Source organism: Charadrius vociferus, unplaced genomic scaffold (assembly GCF_000708025.1).
Source record: "Charadrius vociferus isolate BGI_N301 unplaced genomic scaffold, ASM70802v2 scaffold1012, whole genome shotgun sequence".
Lineage (NCBI taxonomy): Eukaryota > Metazoa > Chordata > Aves > Charadriiformes > Charadriidae > Charadrius > Charadrius vociferus.
In genome coordinates, this window is record NW_009647359.1 from 449,494 (window position 1) to 466,097 (window position 16,604).

Sequence of the window (16,604 nt, forward strand, 5' to 3'; positions counted from 1 at the left end):
TTTCCATGGCTGTTGTAAACAACAATTTTAGAAACGTTCAATCTGATGCTTTTATTTGATATCTTATTTTCTTGATGGCTGGGTGGTGAACTAGCACTGAATGACCATGGCAAAGGCCCAAGAAGAAATTGGGTAAAGAGCAGCAAGAACATCATGGAGAGTTCATCAGGAAGTTGTCTGTATATGTCTTTTGGGGATCTTTTTGAATTTCCTGTTTTATTTTAATTCTCTTGTTTCTAAGACACAGTTCAAAATAAGCATGGAATAAAATTATTCCTTGGGATTGGATGTGCTTTTGATGGGTGGAGGAAGGAATTTTGTACAGCAATACTGCATGGTTTTCTCTCTGAGTTCCTTGAGATGAAGAGGAGTGCTTGCCGGAAATTAAACTCCCCTCCTCATCCCCAATATTACTACACACAGTTCCCAGAGCTCCTCAGGGTGGAATTGCAATCGGGCATGAAACCTCTCTGCTTCAGTAAAGTAATTAATGATTTTCACTTACATTACAGAACTGGCACCTTGGAAAAAGATCAGAAGTGGTTTCTTTTCCACAGAGGGTTGGTGAACACATGCTAACCTAGGTGTATGCATTTCTGAAATCTGGTCAGAGACATTCTTGCGTGCCCTCCCCAGCCTGCCTGGCCCACGGTTGGCAGATGTGGTGGTCTTGCTCCTTTTTCAGGTTCTTTGCAGCAGTTTTACCAATAATATTGTGGCATAGGAAGACTCTAGAAAATCAGTATCTCCAGAAATGTTTCTTCTAGTTTACAGTGGGATAAATGGGAGGGGAGTATAGCAATAAGTTTACCATACATGTATCATTCTCTGAGATGGAACACTACAAACCTAAACCTTTCTGCCCATTTTTGAATACATCATTTAACTGCTTTTTAAAAGACTATGCTAACATTATGCTTTCTCTTGCAACATACCTTTGCTGTCTTCTGAACCCATATGCTATAAGAAAACATTATCAATAAGCATCTTTAAATAGTTGTTGTCTCTAGATGTGTTTATGTCCCTTATTTCTCCTCTTCTCTCCTCAGCAGGCTGTTCTAGTCCTCACAGAGGTCAGATAAGTTGATTTGCCTTTTGAATAATTTGTTCTGTTAACCTTTTCTTAAATCTTAAATTGCTAGGCTGGTCAAAGTCCAGCACAGAGTGTTCATCTCTCTTTTATTTTGGTCTGTACCAGGAAATGCCTACAGAGAATGCCTGGGCAATGGGACATGGGCTTCCAAGATAAACTACTCTCAGTGCGAGCCTATTCTGGACGACAAGGTCTGTATTTTTCCCTTCATTCTTCTCAATGATATTTCTTAGCATACCTGAATGCAAAGCTAAGCTTGAGGTTAACATACTAATTTGGGACTTCTGAGACAGGTTCTATTTCTATGTCTGCAACAAACCCTCCCTGTGAATTCAGGCAAATCACTTATCCTTTCTCCATATCCCCTACTCACATGGTTTTTAAAAAAGGATGTATTATTACACTCTGTCCCTGATGATGTATGTTTAGGCAGATCCTTCCTAGCCTTGCTCAGAGCATACAGCTGCTGCAGTAAATGTTAGTAACAATAACAATAAGACCAGAAGCTTCTTTGGCACTGAAAAATAAGCTTTCACCAGCTGATTCCACCCTGTACCTATCAGTTCTGAGGCTTCATCAACAACTGGCCTTTCCAGATCTTAATATCAATTTTCCTTCAGCAAATATGTAAATGGGCAGCAACAGAAAAATACATAAAAAGCAGGCTTGGGTCCCAGCTGTCTTTAAAAGATTGAGCCAGTCTTGCATTATATACGAGTTTACAGAATGAAATTAGCAGATAGGGTTAAGCTCCTTCAGAAAGGCTGCAAGCAATTATGCAAAGTCCTTTTCTTGTCAAATGTCTCCGCTTTTCTTGGAGGCATCATAGACATTCATCCTCACCCAGTTTAAACTTTCAAACCTTTCATGCCATGTTCTCTTTCTCTTCCTCCTGTTTTGAGTGCCAGGGTGGAGCCCAAGCAGCTCAGGCCTGTTTATGTTTTGGGGTTCATTCCACTCATTCTGTCATTGGAGTTGTGCCATGCCAGTTGTGATCAGAGAGGAGGAAGACACAGTCTCACCTGCTGAGCACTGCTTGCAGAGCTAATCTGGATTTAGCACTCGGAAACTATCTGGACTAGTGCTGTACCCAAAACAGTCATGATGTGTTTTGGCTGTGGCCCAGCATCCACCCTGTAAGATCCATGTTGTTGCTGAATGTGGGCTTTGGGCTTTGACAAGCGAATCAGAAAACAGATAACTACACATCAGCTACTGAAGAGTGCCTACTCTTACCCTCTGGCTAGGTAATTTAGTGGTAGCCCACCCACCCCACCTCCATGTGCTAGAGGCTTCTAGAAACTAAGAAAAAATGTACGAGTACGTGACTGCCACCCAAAAGGACTGTTACACGTTCAAGGTGGTCTAGCGTAGTGGAGAGGTTCCCATGGCAATTTAAGCTGATCTAAGTTGGGACCACCACGGTGCAGCCCCTCCTTACATTACTTGACAATTTAAAATTAAAAACTAACTTTTTGCTGGGTCATTTTTCAGATAAATCGGTTCCCTAAACCATCGTATGGCATTATTGCAGGAGTGCTGGGGCCAGCATGAGCCTGGGGAGTGAAAGCATGGCTGGGCTTGATGGGGACAGCAGACCATGGTAGCAGACCATCTCTGAAATGGATTTGCATTTCTATGAGACCACTCTCTTAAAAATGAGCAAGAGGCAGGGTGTGTAGCAGCTAGTGCTGATTTAGAGAATGGGGACCAGAGATGGGCAAAGACTCAAAATCTTTGATGTGGTTTAGCTGGTATGGGGGACCTGATCTGATAGTAGCAGTCTGCTGTACCAGCTCGGGAAAATGCTGCTGTATTTTAATGACACTCTTCATGTGTTTGCCTGCATGACTTGAACAGTTGCTATCTCTGCACAAGCAAATACAGAGTTTTATTTGAAGAGGCTGGAGAAGTGTTGTGACTAGAGGACAGGATTATTTCCTTTACTCTGTTTTTGCTTTTAAAAACTTTGCAGCTATGGTGATAGCTTAAAACGTCTTAAATAGCATGTTCCTTAAACAGATGAAAGTGCAGATGTTCCCCCACCCTTGTTTGCAAAAGCTTAAAAACTCATTTATTAGATCTTTAAAGATTTGCGACAAGCTTTGCAAATATTAATATTTGTGAATATTTTTGAAATCTCTACATAATGCTCAGTGTTACAGATGAATACTTGGGTTGCTTTGTGATCTCCAAAAAAAAAAAAAAAAAGAAAGAAAAATCCCCATGGGTTTCTGTAATCCTCCATTTTGATTAAAGGTGAGATGCAGGCACACATGTGGGTCCACTGTTATTTATTGACTGATTCTAGCAGATGCTAAGCATCAGCCAGGAGGTATGCCCTGTGCTTCATGTTTATTTTTAATACAGAAAACAACACTTCTTTCAAGCTTGGCCACTCACAGCCAGAGTGCTAAAGAATTACATGGTTTGACTTCAAATGCAGTGACTGATACATGGGACAGGAACAGGACTTTTCAAGATCAACCCCTTGTCCAGTGCTGCATGCTTTATGACAGAGTGTTGGTAATGTAGCAAGGGAAATTTTAGTTTTTTTCAGCTGTGGGTCAATCTTAGAAGGCATAAGCTCCTGTAACGCACATTCACTGGATTACATTAATACATCATTTCTTTACTTGTCAAGACCTGTGGCAGTAGCTCATAAAACTGTGCTCTGGGACTTCTTTGCTCCTAGATTCCCACTTTGGCGGGGATCTAGTTGTCTGCATGTCGTTACACGATGTAGCTTAAAATGCCCCAGTATGTCCCCAGGCATCTGGCAGGTATGACACAGGCCTTCTGGAATACCTGTGTCCTTCATCAGCAGCAAGTGGAGGTCTGTCACCAGGACCAACTAGGAAGCTCAGAATCTCCTGAGTGCACCTCAAGGGGCACTAGATGCCTGTGTGTGCGTAACTGTTTCTAGCCCTTGCTTCAGATACTGGTTCAGATGTTGGGTAGATACCCAAATGTACCCCAATATATGTCCTAATGTCAGACTGAATCCCATCCTCTGAACAATCAGTTAGCTCCTTCTCCAGGCACAGGAATCATTTTGATCCAACTGGCTGTTTGATGGCATAACGTGTGACAAGTGGAAAGCTTCTACTCAGCCTACAAGTTCCTGGGTCAAGGGGACATTTGTTGCATCTAGCGCAAGTCTGTGCTCTTGTTAGAAGACAAATGTGAGTCTCACACAGCAAAAAATACATCTTAGCCTCCAAAAAGAGCTATAAATTAGGAACTTTGGTCTTGTCTGTGTGGCCTATGGCAGCTGGATATGAGTTTGGTTCTGCTAGTGTTTTGAGGTGGCTTCAGGCTCTGTAGCTGAGTTAGCACCATGCTGGGCTTAAGTTAATGTATCCTCCTTAGGAGCACAGTCACATTAGCTACAGATACCCAGCTTCCAGCTGGCTCAGAACAGGAAAGAAATGAACTCAGAGGCATCTTGGATGACAAACATACTTCTCAGTTGCTTCTGAAAGTCTTTGGAGAGGAGATATGGTGTCTTTAAACTGTACTGGTGATGAGATCATCCTGGCAACAAGAAGAAATCTAAAGTGACTGAACTGGGAATGGAGCACAGAGCCTTGCAGGAAGACGCATGCTGTAAACGCTGGCAGGACCTGTCAGGAAGTTCTGTCAGAGGGAGGAAGATCCTTGTCATCTGGAGAGCTGAGTGCTGTCATTAGGTGGTTATTAGTTCAAATCACTAGCCAATTTGGTTTGGACAGGTTAGCAGTCACGTCCTAGCTAAAGCAAAGGAAGAAGTCCTCTAGACAGAATGACTCCGTCATTAGCCTGAAATCTGGCTGCAGGGAGCCCAGCGTGCCTTCGATTTGCAAAGCTGGTGCTGGTAAAGACATAAAGCTGTGCTTCCTCAGTTTACCTGATAGAAGCTGTCTGGAAGATACCTGCACTGTCAGATGTACCGTGATTGTCATGTACAAGGTACGGCATGGAAGGGGACTCCAGTGATGTGACCTGCTGTGGTCCAGGGAGCAAGGCTAACAGAGTGTCCAGATCATCTCCTTTTCTATCTCCTTTCTCCCTCCTCCTAAGCCTGAATAAGATTCAAATCTGCATTTTAGTGAAGTGAAATATCTTCCTGGAAGCAGAAGAGCATTGGGTAACAGTAGAAGGCTGTTACCATTTTAAATGTATCAGTCTTCAAGAGGGTGAGACAGAGAAGAGTTACGCAAGTATTTTACATGAACTGAGCTTTGGCCAACACATGGCTGATTCTGTGCATGTGTTTTTCAGCCCTGAAGCTGTTGTCTCCAATTCTACCAGAGATGCAGATTGCATGTAGGCTGGTGGAAAGTGATCTTGCCACCCTGTCAGCTTAGTTTTTCATAGGCACTGAGGCAGTTCTTGTTTCTATGATATTTGAATTTGCCTTCAGGAAACCTTGTTAGTGTCAGCAACAGAAAAAATAAAAGTCGTGCCTGTTTTTCCTTCAGCATCAGTGCTTCAGAGGAGCTTAATTATATTTTTTTCCAATTAATTTTCTCGTGTTTTGAACCATACCTTCTTAAAACTTGAGTGAAGTTGAAACAGTGGTTAGGAGCCAAAGGAGGGAGCTGAAGAGTCTGATTCAAAGAGCAGGATCCTTGGCCTGGGAAAAACATTGTCATCTTCTAGAAGATTTCTAGTACTACATGAGCAATTCTGGACAATTCTCTTAGTCATATGGTTTAGTTTTAGGTAGTCCTGTGAGAAGCGGAGCGTTGGACTCCATGATCTGCATGGGTCCCTTCCAACTTGAGATATTTTATGATTCTATGAATGAAACAGGAAAGTAAATAAGCAAGGCAGTTTGCCAGGACACTAGCTAAGTAGCATAGCTTTGCATTTCAGGTAGGCACATCAGGTCAAGTGTGTTTTCTTCCCCTTTAGATGTCTCTGTGACTTAAGGATAAATAAAACTCAGTGTGGAATTCAGGTCTTGTAGGTTTGGCGGTTTTATTTTTCTCCTCAAGGCTATTCACAAAATGGGCCTGTGTATGGGGAAGTTTATTTTAGGGGATTTTATGATAGACTTAAAAATACCTTACATGGTTGAGTTCTGTCCAGAAACAGCACATTACTCCATGTGCTGAAGATATAGGCAGGTTTCATCACAAAAATGGTTCCAAGAGCGCTTGCTGTCTGGCAAAGTGCTGGAAGATGCTATCTTCACAGAACAATGGGGCAGATTAACTACAGCTGCTGGTTGTAGTTTCATCCAAACATTCATTCACTGACAAATTCCTATGACTGGAATAAAATGTTAAGGGAAATTGTTAGAAAAAAAGAAACAAAAGAAGTTCAACCAAAATTAGAAAACTGATGCCTTTTCTAGGATTCTACTTTTATATTTTTATCACAAGAGAGGAAATTTAAGTGGTTAGTTTTCAAAGGTCTCATTCTTCTGAAGGAGAACAAGTCCCAAAGTGGAGAAAGATCTGCTTAACCTGAAAAGAAACAAATGCCAAAACTAATAAATAAATAAATAACTTCATTTAGGGGGATTTATACTTTAAATAGCAAGCCTCTGTCAAATTTTAACCAGCTTCAGTATTTATCTGAGTAGTGTTTTTCTACTTCTTCCTATCCATCAGGCAAAGAGAGGAGATGCTTCTCTTTTCTCTGAAGCCAGCAGCAGCCCACCAATAAAGAATGTTCCAGTTACTTCAAGGTCAAATTTTGGTCACATCACTAAATTCACTGATTTAGGTGGGAGCACTTTTGTACTTAATTTTTTTGTTTACAGGATCAAGAACCTACCAATAAACTCCGCAGCATCCTAGGAAATGGGCACTAGTACATTAAGTTTCACTACATACCTGGGTCGCTGCTAAAAACAACAGGATCTGCAGTTTGTCAGGTTCTCTCACAACTGAAAGGACACCACTAGATTCTGGCTCTTTCAGTCTGCATTGGTTCTGCCCTCAATTTGAAAGATAAGGATCGTAGCTTGCAAGGAATGTACCTCAGAGAAAAATCTGCCTATATGGAAAGGGCTTATTATTTATTCTTACTGACAACTGGTTCATTTTTGTATGAAAACCAAACCGTTTGAGTAAGAAAGTCGCATAGCCTGACTCATTAAGACCATACAGTTTCCTAAAAAAAATAATTTTAACTTCTGAAACTGTGAGAAGATGTGTCTTTGGTAGCTTTGTCACCTTAAAACAACAAAGTTTTAAATAGCATAATAATGACAATAAGAAATCCTAAGGAAATTGCAGGAAAAAAGGGGGGGGGGGGGAACACGTTTTTTGCTGAGATTTGTAAGAAACTGGACAAATCCCAAACTGCAATGAAACCAAGGCTGTACTTCTGTGCCTGGGCAGCATGTTTGGCTTATACATAGGCATCAGCCCTGGGGCTATTATATCATTTTAAAGTCAAGAAAAGTAATTACTGTTTCCTAAACTGATTAATTGTTCCTTAATGTCAGTGCTTAGAGATTCATGCTGATTTAATCATGTTATCTCTTTACCTCCAGAGGAAGTATGCGCTCCATTACAAGATTGCTCTCATCATAAACTACCTGGGGCACTGTATATCAGTAGGGGCCCTTATAGTTGCCTTTATGCTTTTCTTGTGCTTGAGGTGAGTAATCTGTTTGCATGCTTCTAACTTGGTTGGGTGTGTGACACTTACCGGGTTACTCAAGCCCTCTAATAACACTGTCCAGGTCGTCGTGTATGGTCTTGAAAAATGGTGATGGCTTTTACACTCCCAAGCATGTCCATGGGTTTATTGACTGATGCATTGGATGAGCTGTAATGGTGGCTTCTGTGTGTAGGACCTAAAGCCTATTTGTATTCAAGAAGAGAACTGTATATGATTTATTGATGCAGCAAAAAATTCAGTGAGCACTGAGTACTTCATTAAGGGAAGCTGGGATTTGAGTGTGTTGAGTTGCAGGTTTTGGGGGCAAGTTTTCTTTTTTATAAGGCCATGCATGATAACGTAATGTATTTTGCATTCCCTGGCAGATAATGCCTACATCTAGACCAAAGGAGATAGAATGAAATTTTTCCATTTTGCTTTGGGTTAAGTTCAATTTTTCTTACATTAAAGAACTTTCTTAAATAACAAGAAGTTTTCTTAAATAACAAGAGAAATATCTTTAGAGGAGCTTTATCCCCACCAGTGCTTATGAAATGATGAATGCAAATCAATGAAATTGCATAGAAACACTTCCCTTCCCTGGTTCAGCGGTACAGCAGGGAGTTTGTCAGGTCAACTGCATATGTCAGTGAAAGAAAGTCTGTGAAGAAGAGTTAGGGCTACAGGAAGAAGAGAAAGGGCAGGAGGGAAAGAAACTTAGTGGAAAGTAATAGGTAGATGTGCATCAGTCATCATATGCATTGTATGTAAACAGCCTGAGTCACAGGAATGTATTTTAATAGGAGTAGCCTGCTTGGATATTGCTGTATTATTTGTTGGATTACCTGACTGGCATGTCTGTACTATTTGTGCTGGCTTGTCTGGAAGCATTCAACCTGAATTTAGAACCAACTGCACTAAGTGCTATGCAATGATAATCCTCGAGGAAAGTCTTATACCAGTAGAAGAGGAGAAACAAGTGGAGGACCCCCCACAGGATTACAATATGATGATTGACAGTGACCTAAGTGAAAGAATTATTACTGCTTTCCTAGAGTGGAGCTTCCCTGCAAATTCGTATGCTAAGTCTTCCTCTTGAGCATTCCTAACAAGAGGGTCTTTCTTCTTAACAACAGGAATCTTCTTTCACCCCAGCATCTATAAACAGAATAATCTATGCTAATGGGGAGAAAAAAAGCTTAAAACATTTATGGTGCATCAGTTTAAACTTCCTTTTCAACCATTTTACTGTGCGTATAATGCTAATTCCCATAGTGCTTGGAGACCTGAATTAATTTACATTGAATAAAGAATGCAAATTATTCATTGTAACTGTATTCCCTGCTTTGATGCTGAATCTTTTATAAGCTTTTGAGTAAATAACGCAAAAACAATTAGATAATATGGTATAAATGTATCCAGCTTCTAACACAGAAGTGGCCTGGCTGATCTCTTTTAAATTGTTTTTCTGGTATTTAAACTTTGATTTTAAGATTTAAATTTTGCAATCAGCTTCAGCATTAAAAAGGACTGCAGCAGTTCAGTGCTTCCCTGTACATGCTGTGAATTAACATAGTCCATCTCTTCAAATAGCATGAGCTACCTCTGTGTCTGTAGAATTACACCTATTTTCAAAAGTTCAAAAGCAGCTCAAGAAGGCAGTCTAGATTCATGTTGCATTACAGATTTCCCCTACTCAAATTCTATGTCAGGCACATCTTCATCACATTTACTTCTAAGTGTCCCAAGAGCAAATCAGTTTTGATAATTCAGTCCTATTATTTGGGGCTTTTTTTCTGTTTTAGTTTGGATTAAAGAAGGCATCTACTAATTGGGTGAAATGAGAGAATTTAGATGATTCCTGGCTAAAAAAACAATAGAAGACTCTGAAGGCTTGGTTTGATAGTCCCACATCTTGGTGAAAAGTAGAAATCTGTTGGCTTGTTATTCCTGCCCCACTCCTTCCATCTACCTCACTCCACGAGTGCCTGCTGAGGGTGGAGATAGAGGACACCTCTGGGAATGTTCAAGTTCCACAACTGCTCTGTATTTTTATGCTTCTCACCCATCACCTGGTTGATTTTCCTTTGCTCTGTCAGTGCCAATGGAGTCCCAAAGGCAGTCCTGTCTGAAGGAAGAGACTGGAGCACACCTGCTCTGTTGGAACATAGCTGTGGGAGGCTATGGGATCTCTCACACTGGAGCTTTTAAAAGCAGGTTAAATATCTGGTAGGCATGGCAAAGGGTATTGCTTTGGTGAGTAACTAGTGAGATGGGTGTTCTGCTTTTGGAGATGAGCCTCACCATTACTGTTGCTGCCCCAGCCCAGGTAGCTGCTGCATTGATGGGAAGCTTAGTGCTCAGTTGTGCTGAAGTGGGAAGGGAAAAGAAATGGATCTAGTCCCTGTTCTTCCAAATGTATCCTATGTCATCTTGTCCCCAGCTCCTGTCTTCATCAGTTCCTGCCCTCTCTGCCCTCCATTCACAAGCCACCCTCCATGCCAGTAGAAATGTTCCACTGTCCTAAACACTAAGGAACTCTACACCAAAAGATATTTTGAGGGTCAGAAAGCTCAGATGTAGCAGCAAGTAATGAAATTGTCTGTCCTCTGTGTTTGTGTTGCGAGGACTTCCCAACACAACTGAGAAGGGAAGAGAACTCACCCAGGGACTCCTTTTTATCACAAAGACCTATTCCAGCCTTGTTTTCTCCAGTTCTGTCTCATATGAACCAATCCTACTTTCTTGGCTGTGCAATAAAAAATAAGCCAGTAAACATTTCATTTAGCACCTAAATAATAAAAAGTGAAGAGCAGCTTAAGGGACAAAACTTGATTTTTGTTAACATGCTGACTGAATGGCAATGAGTCACAGAGATAGCTCCTAAAGATCTAAGTCAAGGATGGTTCCTCAAGGTCTAAATGTAGGTGGTCTTAAAAGTGAGAGTCATGCTGTCTTTACAATGCAAAAAAACCCAAGCACACAAACAAAAAGAAATATGCTGAGAAGGAAAAATGAGGAATTTGTGCATAAACCAAATGTGCTGTAGAGCCGCATTGATCTCCAACACAGGATCTGGGGAGATTTGCTCAGGGCACTTCACAGGGCATTGTTAAATGTATCTGCACTGCTGTGAATCTCAAAGTCTGTGTGTTCTCATTAGTAGTAAAGGTTTGATCTATCCCTCAGATACCCACAGGCAGTTCCCGCTGACAGGGCTCTCATTGTCCCACATAATCACATTCTCACAATAGTAAAGCAGAAATTTTCCATAGGAGGAATCCTGCTATCAGTAATACCAATCAAGCTGAATTTAGGAAAAAAAAAAAAAAGAGCTATAGGATTAAAACACATTTTTCCTTTACTGTTGCTGATAATGCAGAAACCCAAATTGCTTTGTCCTGGCTTTTTGCTTGTTAGTGTGATGTTATACCAGCCTCTGAGGTGGAATAAGAGTCCTTTGTAAAATTCCTGACCTGTTAGCCAACAATGTGTTGGCAGTGGCCAGCAGTGACCTGACTGGATTCAATCAGGAGATGTTTTATTTGTGCAGTAGTGACCAAAGAAGTAGTACGGGAAGACAAGTATTTGTTCTGGGAAACGTCTAAGTCCCTGCTGAGTTATGAATCCAATAAAGAAGGATGGTGCTGAAAGGAAGACAGGCGAAGATTAAAAATGACATGTCCTTCTGCACAGGTTGCTGGAGAAAGGCAGCTCTAAAAAAAAAACCCAAACCCGCAAACATTAGTATAACCTCTTTTGTCACTGGTATGGTGGCAACAAAAGCAAATTGAAGATTTGAGAGGAACTTTGCTTTTCTGTCGCCCCTAAATTTAACTCTTTCTGTTTCCCTTTAACACATCAGATTTTTTTTTCTTATAGGCCTGAGGCAGTGTCCCCTTTCTTTCTCATGATTACAGACAGATTTCCTAAATCTCACTTTTTTTTTTTAGCTCCCAAAGGACTGAAACATTTTCTTCTTGAAATAACAGTCACTTTTGTTTTTTCCTTTTTTATCCCCTAACCATTTCCAGGGTTTAGGAGAAGAAGATCTACTGTCCTTTATCCCCCCCAGTTCCAAGCTCCTTTGAACTGCCTCTTGATCTTCAGTCTGGTGTGCGGTTGGTGAGACTGCTGCTGCAGCCCTCTGTTAGTAAGAATGGAAGAGTTTGATTAAATGATTTGTAGAAACCTGTAAGAAATGTATAGCATCCATACAGAGCAGGTTTCATAGGGCAATGTGATCTGACACCTGTCAGAGCCTAGTTGCTGAGGAGGTATCAAGTGGGTAGGTGATCTGCAGGATTAGTACTGGTTTCAACTTAAAAGTCAAAGAATCATAGAATGGTTTAGCTTGGAAGGAACCTTCATGATCATTGAGTTCCAACCCCTCTGCCATGGGCAGGGACACCTCCCGCTAGACCAGGTTGCTCAAAGCCCCATCCAGCCTGGTCTTGAAGACTTTGAGGGATAGGGCATCCACAACTTCTCTAGGCAGCCTGTTCCAGTGTCTCACCACCCTCAGAGTAAAGAATTTCTTCCTAATATCTAATCTAAATCTCCCCTCTTTCAGTTTAAAACTGTTACCCCTTGTCCTATGTCTGCACTCTGTGATAGAGAGTCCCTCCCCATCTTTCCTGTAGCCCCCTCTAGGTACTGGAAGGGGCTATAAGGTCTCTCTTGAGTCTTCTCTTCTCCAGGCTGAACAACCCCAACTCTCTCAGCCTGTCTTCATAGGAGAGGTGTTCCAGCCCTCTGATCGTCTTTGTGGCCTCTTCTGGACTCACTCCAATAGGTCCATGTCCTTCTGTCGCAGCCCCAGAGCTGGACACAGTACTGCAGGTAGGTTCTCACAGAAGCAGAGTAGAGAGGCAGAATCACCTCCCTTGACTTGCTGGCCACACTTCTTTTGATACAGCCCAGGATCTAGTTGGCTTTCTGGGCTGTGAGCGCACATTTCCAGCTCATGTTGAGCTTCTCATCAACCAACAACCCCAAGTCCTTCTCCCCAGGGCTGCTCTCAATCCGTTCTCTGCCCAGCCTGTGTTTGTGCTTGAGATTGCCCCGACCCACATGCAGGACCTTGCACTTGGCCTTGTTGAACGTCATGAGGTTGGCATGGGCTCACCTCTCCAGCCTGGTCAGGTCACTCTGGATGGCATCCCTTCCCTTCAGCGTGTCGACCACTCCACACAGCTTGGTGTCATCGGCAAACTTGCTGAGAGTGCACTCAATCCCACTGTCCATGTCACCAACAAAGTTGTTAAAGAGCACCTGTCCCAGTCCTGACACCTGATGAATGCCACTCATCACTGGTCACTCATCACATGGACGTTGCGCCATTTACCGCAACTGTTTGGTGCGGCCATCCAGCCAGTTGCTTATCCACCAAATGGTCTATCCATCAAAACCATGCTTCTCCAATTTAGAGACCAGGATGTCATGCAGGACAGTGTCAAATGCTTTGAACAAGTCCAGGTAGATGACGTCAGTTGCTCTTCCCTTATCCACCAACGCTGTAAAAGGCCACCAAATTTGTCAGGCATGACTTACCCTTGGTGAAGCCATGTTGGCTGTCACCAATCACCTCCTTATTTTCTATGTGGCTTAGTATGGTTTCCATCAGGATCTGCTCCATGACCTTGCCAGGCACAGAAGTAAGACTGACTGGTCTGTAGTTCCCCAGGTCTTCCTTTTTCCCCCCTTTTTAAAAATGGAGGTTACGTTTCCCCTTCTCCAGTCAGTGGGAACTTCACGAGACTGCCACATCTTCTCAAATATGATGGCTAGTGGCTTAGCAACTTCATCCGCCATTTCCCTCAGGACCTGCGAACGCGTCTCATCAAGTCCCATGGACTTGTGCACATTCGGGTTCCTTAGATGGTCTTGAACCTGGTCTTCTCCTACAGTGAGTCACTTGAAGTGTCTCATCGCATGAACTCAGATGAAAGACAGAAATACTTTTCCTATTGATTAACCTTAGGCCAATGTCTTTGCTTCCCACTGCCTTTACTCACCCCCCACATCTCATATCTGTATGACTCGTTCTTTAGGCTCTTTGTGTAGAGCCTACCTAGAGCAAAAACCACAGAGGAGTGCAAAGCCCTCCTGAAGTCCTGGAATAATACCAGTAATTAAAAGTGTGCCCAGAGAGCTATATTCTTAAAATGTGGAAGGTTTCATAAGCTGCATCTGACATCGTGGTATTGTAGCCTAGCAATATGAAGGCTGGCAAGGAGTATTATTGCTGCCTATAAATACATCACTGTTGGATAAACATCAGAAACTGAAGAGCTACTTACAGTCAAGGACAATGTCAGTGCAAGAAGAAATGGGTACAGGCGCTCTACAGATAGACTTCTGAGTGGATATTAGAGGATGATTTCCAGCCCACAGAGCAGAGGGGTCCAGGAGCAATGTAATGGAGGAAAAATTTAAGTTGGAGTTAAACTAGAGTTTCAGGAATTTATGAAGGACTTTTACTCAATGGCTTTCTTGATCTGGGGTTTGGAGGATCAGAAAGCCCCTTCCTACCCTGTGCTTGAAATACACTCCTAGTGGTATATTTCTGCCATTGCCAAGATTTTAGCCGTGAGGCAGTGGTTTTGGAAATGGACACTAACTTGTTTAAATTCTGATAATAGAACTTCTCTGTGCAAGATTAGATCTATGTTGACTGACTAGCTAAAACTTGTCTGTGCTCTGTTCTCCTTTTGATGATGATGGAATGATTTTGAGCACAGTGGAGCAAGCCTTACAAATTTTCCAAGGTTTCAGATGAAGGAAGAAAGTAAAGTTTGGTCTTTACAGTTTAGATATGAATCATGCTCCGGAGTGCAATTTACTTCAAAAAAGAACATGTCCTGAGTCATCTTTGGGAAGAAGAATCAGGATGTTTTCAAGCCTGGATGTTTAGTTACCCACTACAAATGCACCTGTTCAAGTACTAAATGGTTCAATTTCAGTTTTCGTCCAAGGAATTGCACATCTACATCCCTCACTAACTCCACTGTAGGTGTTCAGCACCCAGTCACCTTCTCTTCTGTCTAATCTAAAAGATGAATACTTCTGCTTCACGTTACTCTATCAAGTAAAACACGAGAGAGGTGGAAAATCCGTGATTTTTCTCACCCCTAAATGGCGGCGTGAACATGTGGGCTGCCTCTGTGTGTTATGGAAACAGCAGCTTCCTGGGAGAGGTGCCCGGGTTGAACCACCAGAAACATTTCCACGTGTGCAGTGAGCACCATGAAGCTTTAGACCAAGCACAGGAACGAATATTTGGAAGGAGCAGGCTATGAATGATCTTATATGGTCTTTCCTGAATTCGTGGCCAAATACTCAAAAATAATGAAATATTTCATGCCATGTTGTCGTGAAAAGGCCAAGGGGAGCGTGAACGGCAGCATCAGTGCCTCAGACTTTCCTCCTTGGTTTATCCGCACAGTATCTGCAAAGGTAGATAATTTAATAAACATTGCTAATTGTATAATTGTATTAAAAGCAAAACAAACCCCATAACCCCTGAATTCCCTAGCTGGTCATTTAAATTCATTTTCTTCCAAACATTTTTTGTATAATCCTGCAAGGGGATTGTGAATGAGGACATGCTGTGCACTCTTAAGTTTCCTAAACAGTAGCTGTAAGCCAGATCAACCACTGTCAGCTCTTAATGTCTGGTTTCTGAAGTCCTAACTCTAATTTGTGCAATCCAGCTGCAATGGTCACTCTTCACAGAAAACATTCACCCTTCCACAGTCCAAACTGATGACTACAACCTGTGTCAACAGAGCAACAGCTTAGATAAACCCCAGAGGGCTGTAGTCACGTACTGTGCCCCTGCTACTCTAAAGCTAGTTTGTTAGGGGGTGCTAAAACCTGAGCTGCAAGGTAGCTTCTGCTAAAAAGATATTTTACAGCCCTGTTTCCTGCTTGGTTCAAAAATGATTGACATCTGACCTCCATTTAGCAAAGCAAATTAGAGCAGATTCCTTAATCTTTTTTTTTTGACCAGCTAAACCACAAGCACATGCTGTACTAAATGAACTCATCTGTATCTGACATTGTCATTCCTGTGAAAATAACAGAGGAGTTCTCTCCAGTGGAAGAGCTGATTACACAGTCAAGGTTGGAGCCATCTTCTTCGACTGGAGTATCCAGTGGTTGGGTTTCGATTACCCCATATTTAAGCATGTAGTTCTCAGGGGCAACATTTCTCTTTGTGCAGTGACTGGGAACAAAGCACAGGCTGATGCAGTGTCCTGTAGTTATCCATACTGTTCGCTGTCAGCATGCTCACGGGTAGTTTGCTGAGGGCCATTTTTCACCCCTCTTCACCATGCTCCACAGCCAGACAGCGCTGGGCACAAACACTGACTGAAAACAGTTGGTCTGGTCCTGCCCTGGGGCTGTCCCGCCTCTCGTCCTGTTCTCTGTTGTGTTGGCTGCATCCTTCCAACCCTAGGACATCCGTCCTGTTCTCTGTTGTGTTGGCTGCATCCTTCCAACCCTAGGAACGTCAGTGCTTTCAGCCTTTGTGGCTAAAGCAGGCAGAACGCCCCATGTCCCGTGATTAAAAATTGGCTTGAAGGTAGGAGAAAGAAGCTTTGGAAGAGGCTTAGTGGAGCCGAGATGGTTCCACATTTGGTTTATTTTTAGGGTCTACGCACATCATAACACTAATGGAAGCTGCTGCTTCTCCTCTTCACCTGAGCATTTCGCCCCCATTCTCTCTTGCAAGCTTTTGCTCTTCCCTTGGGACTGACCCTTACGTTTTCTGTGGGAATATTTCTATTCCCCCAGGCAACTGCCACCAAGAAGCTCATTTTCCCTGCCAACCTCTCCAGCTGCTTTTCCCATCTGTAAGCATCAGAATATATGCAGTGGTTGAACATGAACACACAGGGGA

At 42.4% G+C, this 16,604-nt stretch overlaps 1 protein-coding gene across 1 annotated transcript in view; it reads left to right on the forward strand.

Moving 5' to 3' along the window:
* The window catches only part of CRHR2 (corticotropin releasing hormone receptor 2), a 112,723-nt gene that overhangs the window by 38,140 nt on the left and 57,979 nt on the right, over positions 1-16,604 (forward strand). The window contains exons 3-4 of the mRNA XM_009880113.1: positions 1,199-1,284; positions 7,587-7,693. Of these exons, the coding sequence (XP_009878415.1) occupies positions 1,199-1,284; positions 7,587-7,693 (193 nt within the window). The remainder of the gene's footprint in view (positions 1-1,198; positions 1,285-7,586; positions 7,694-16,604) is intronic.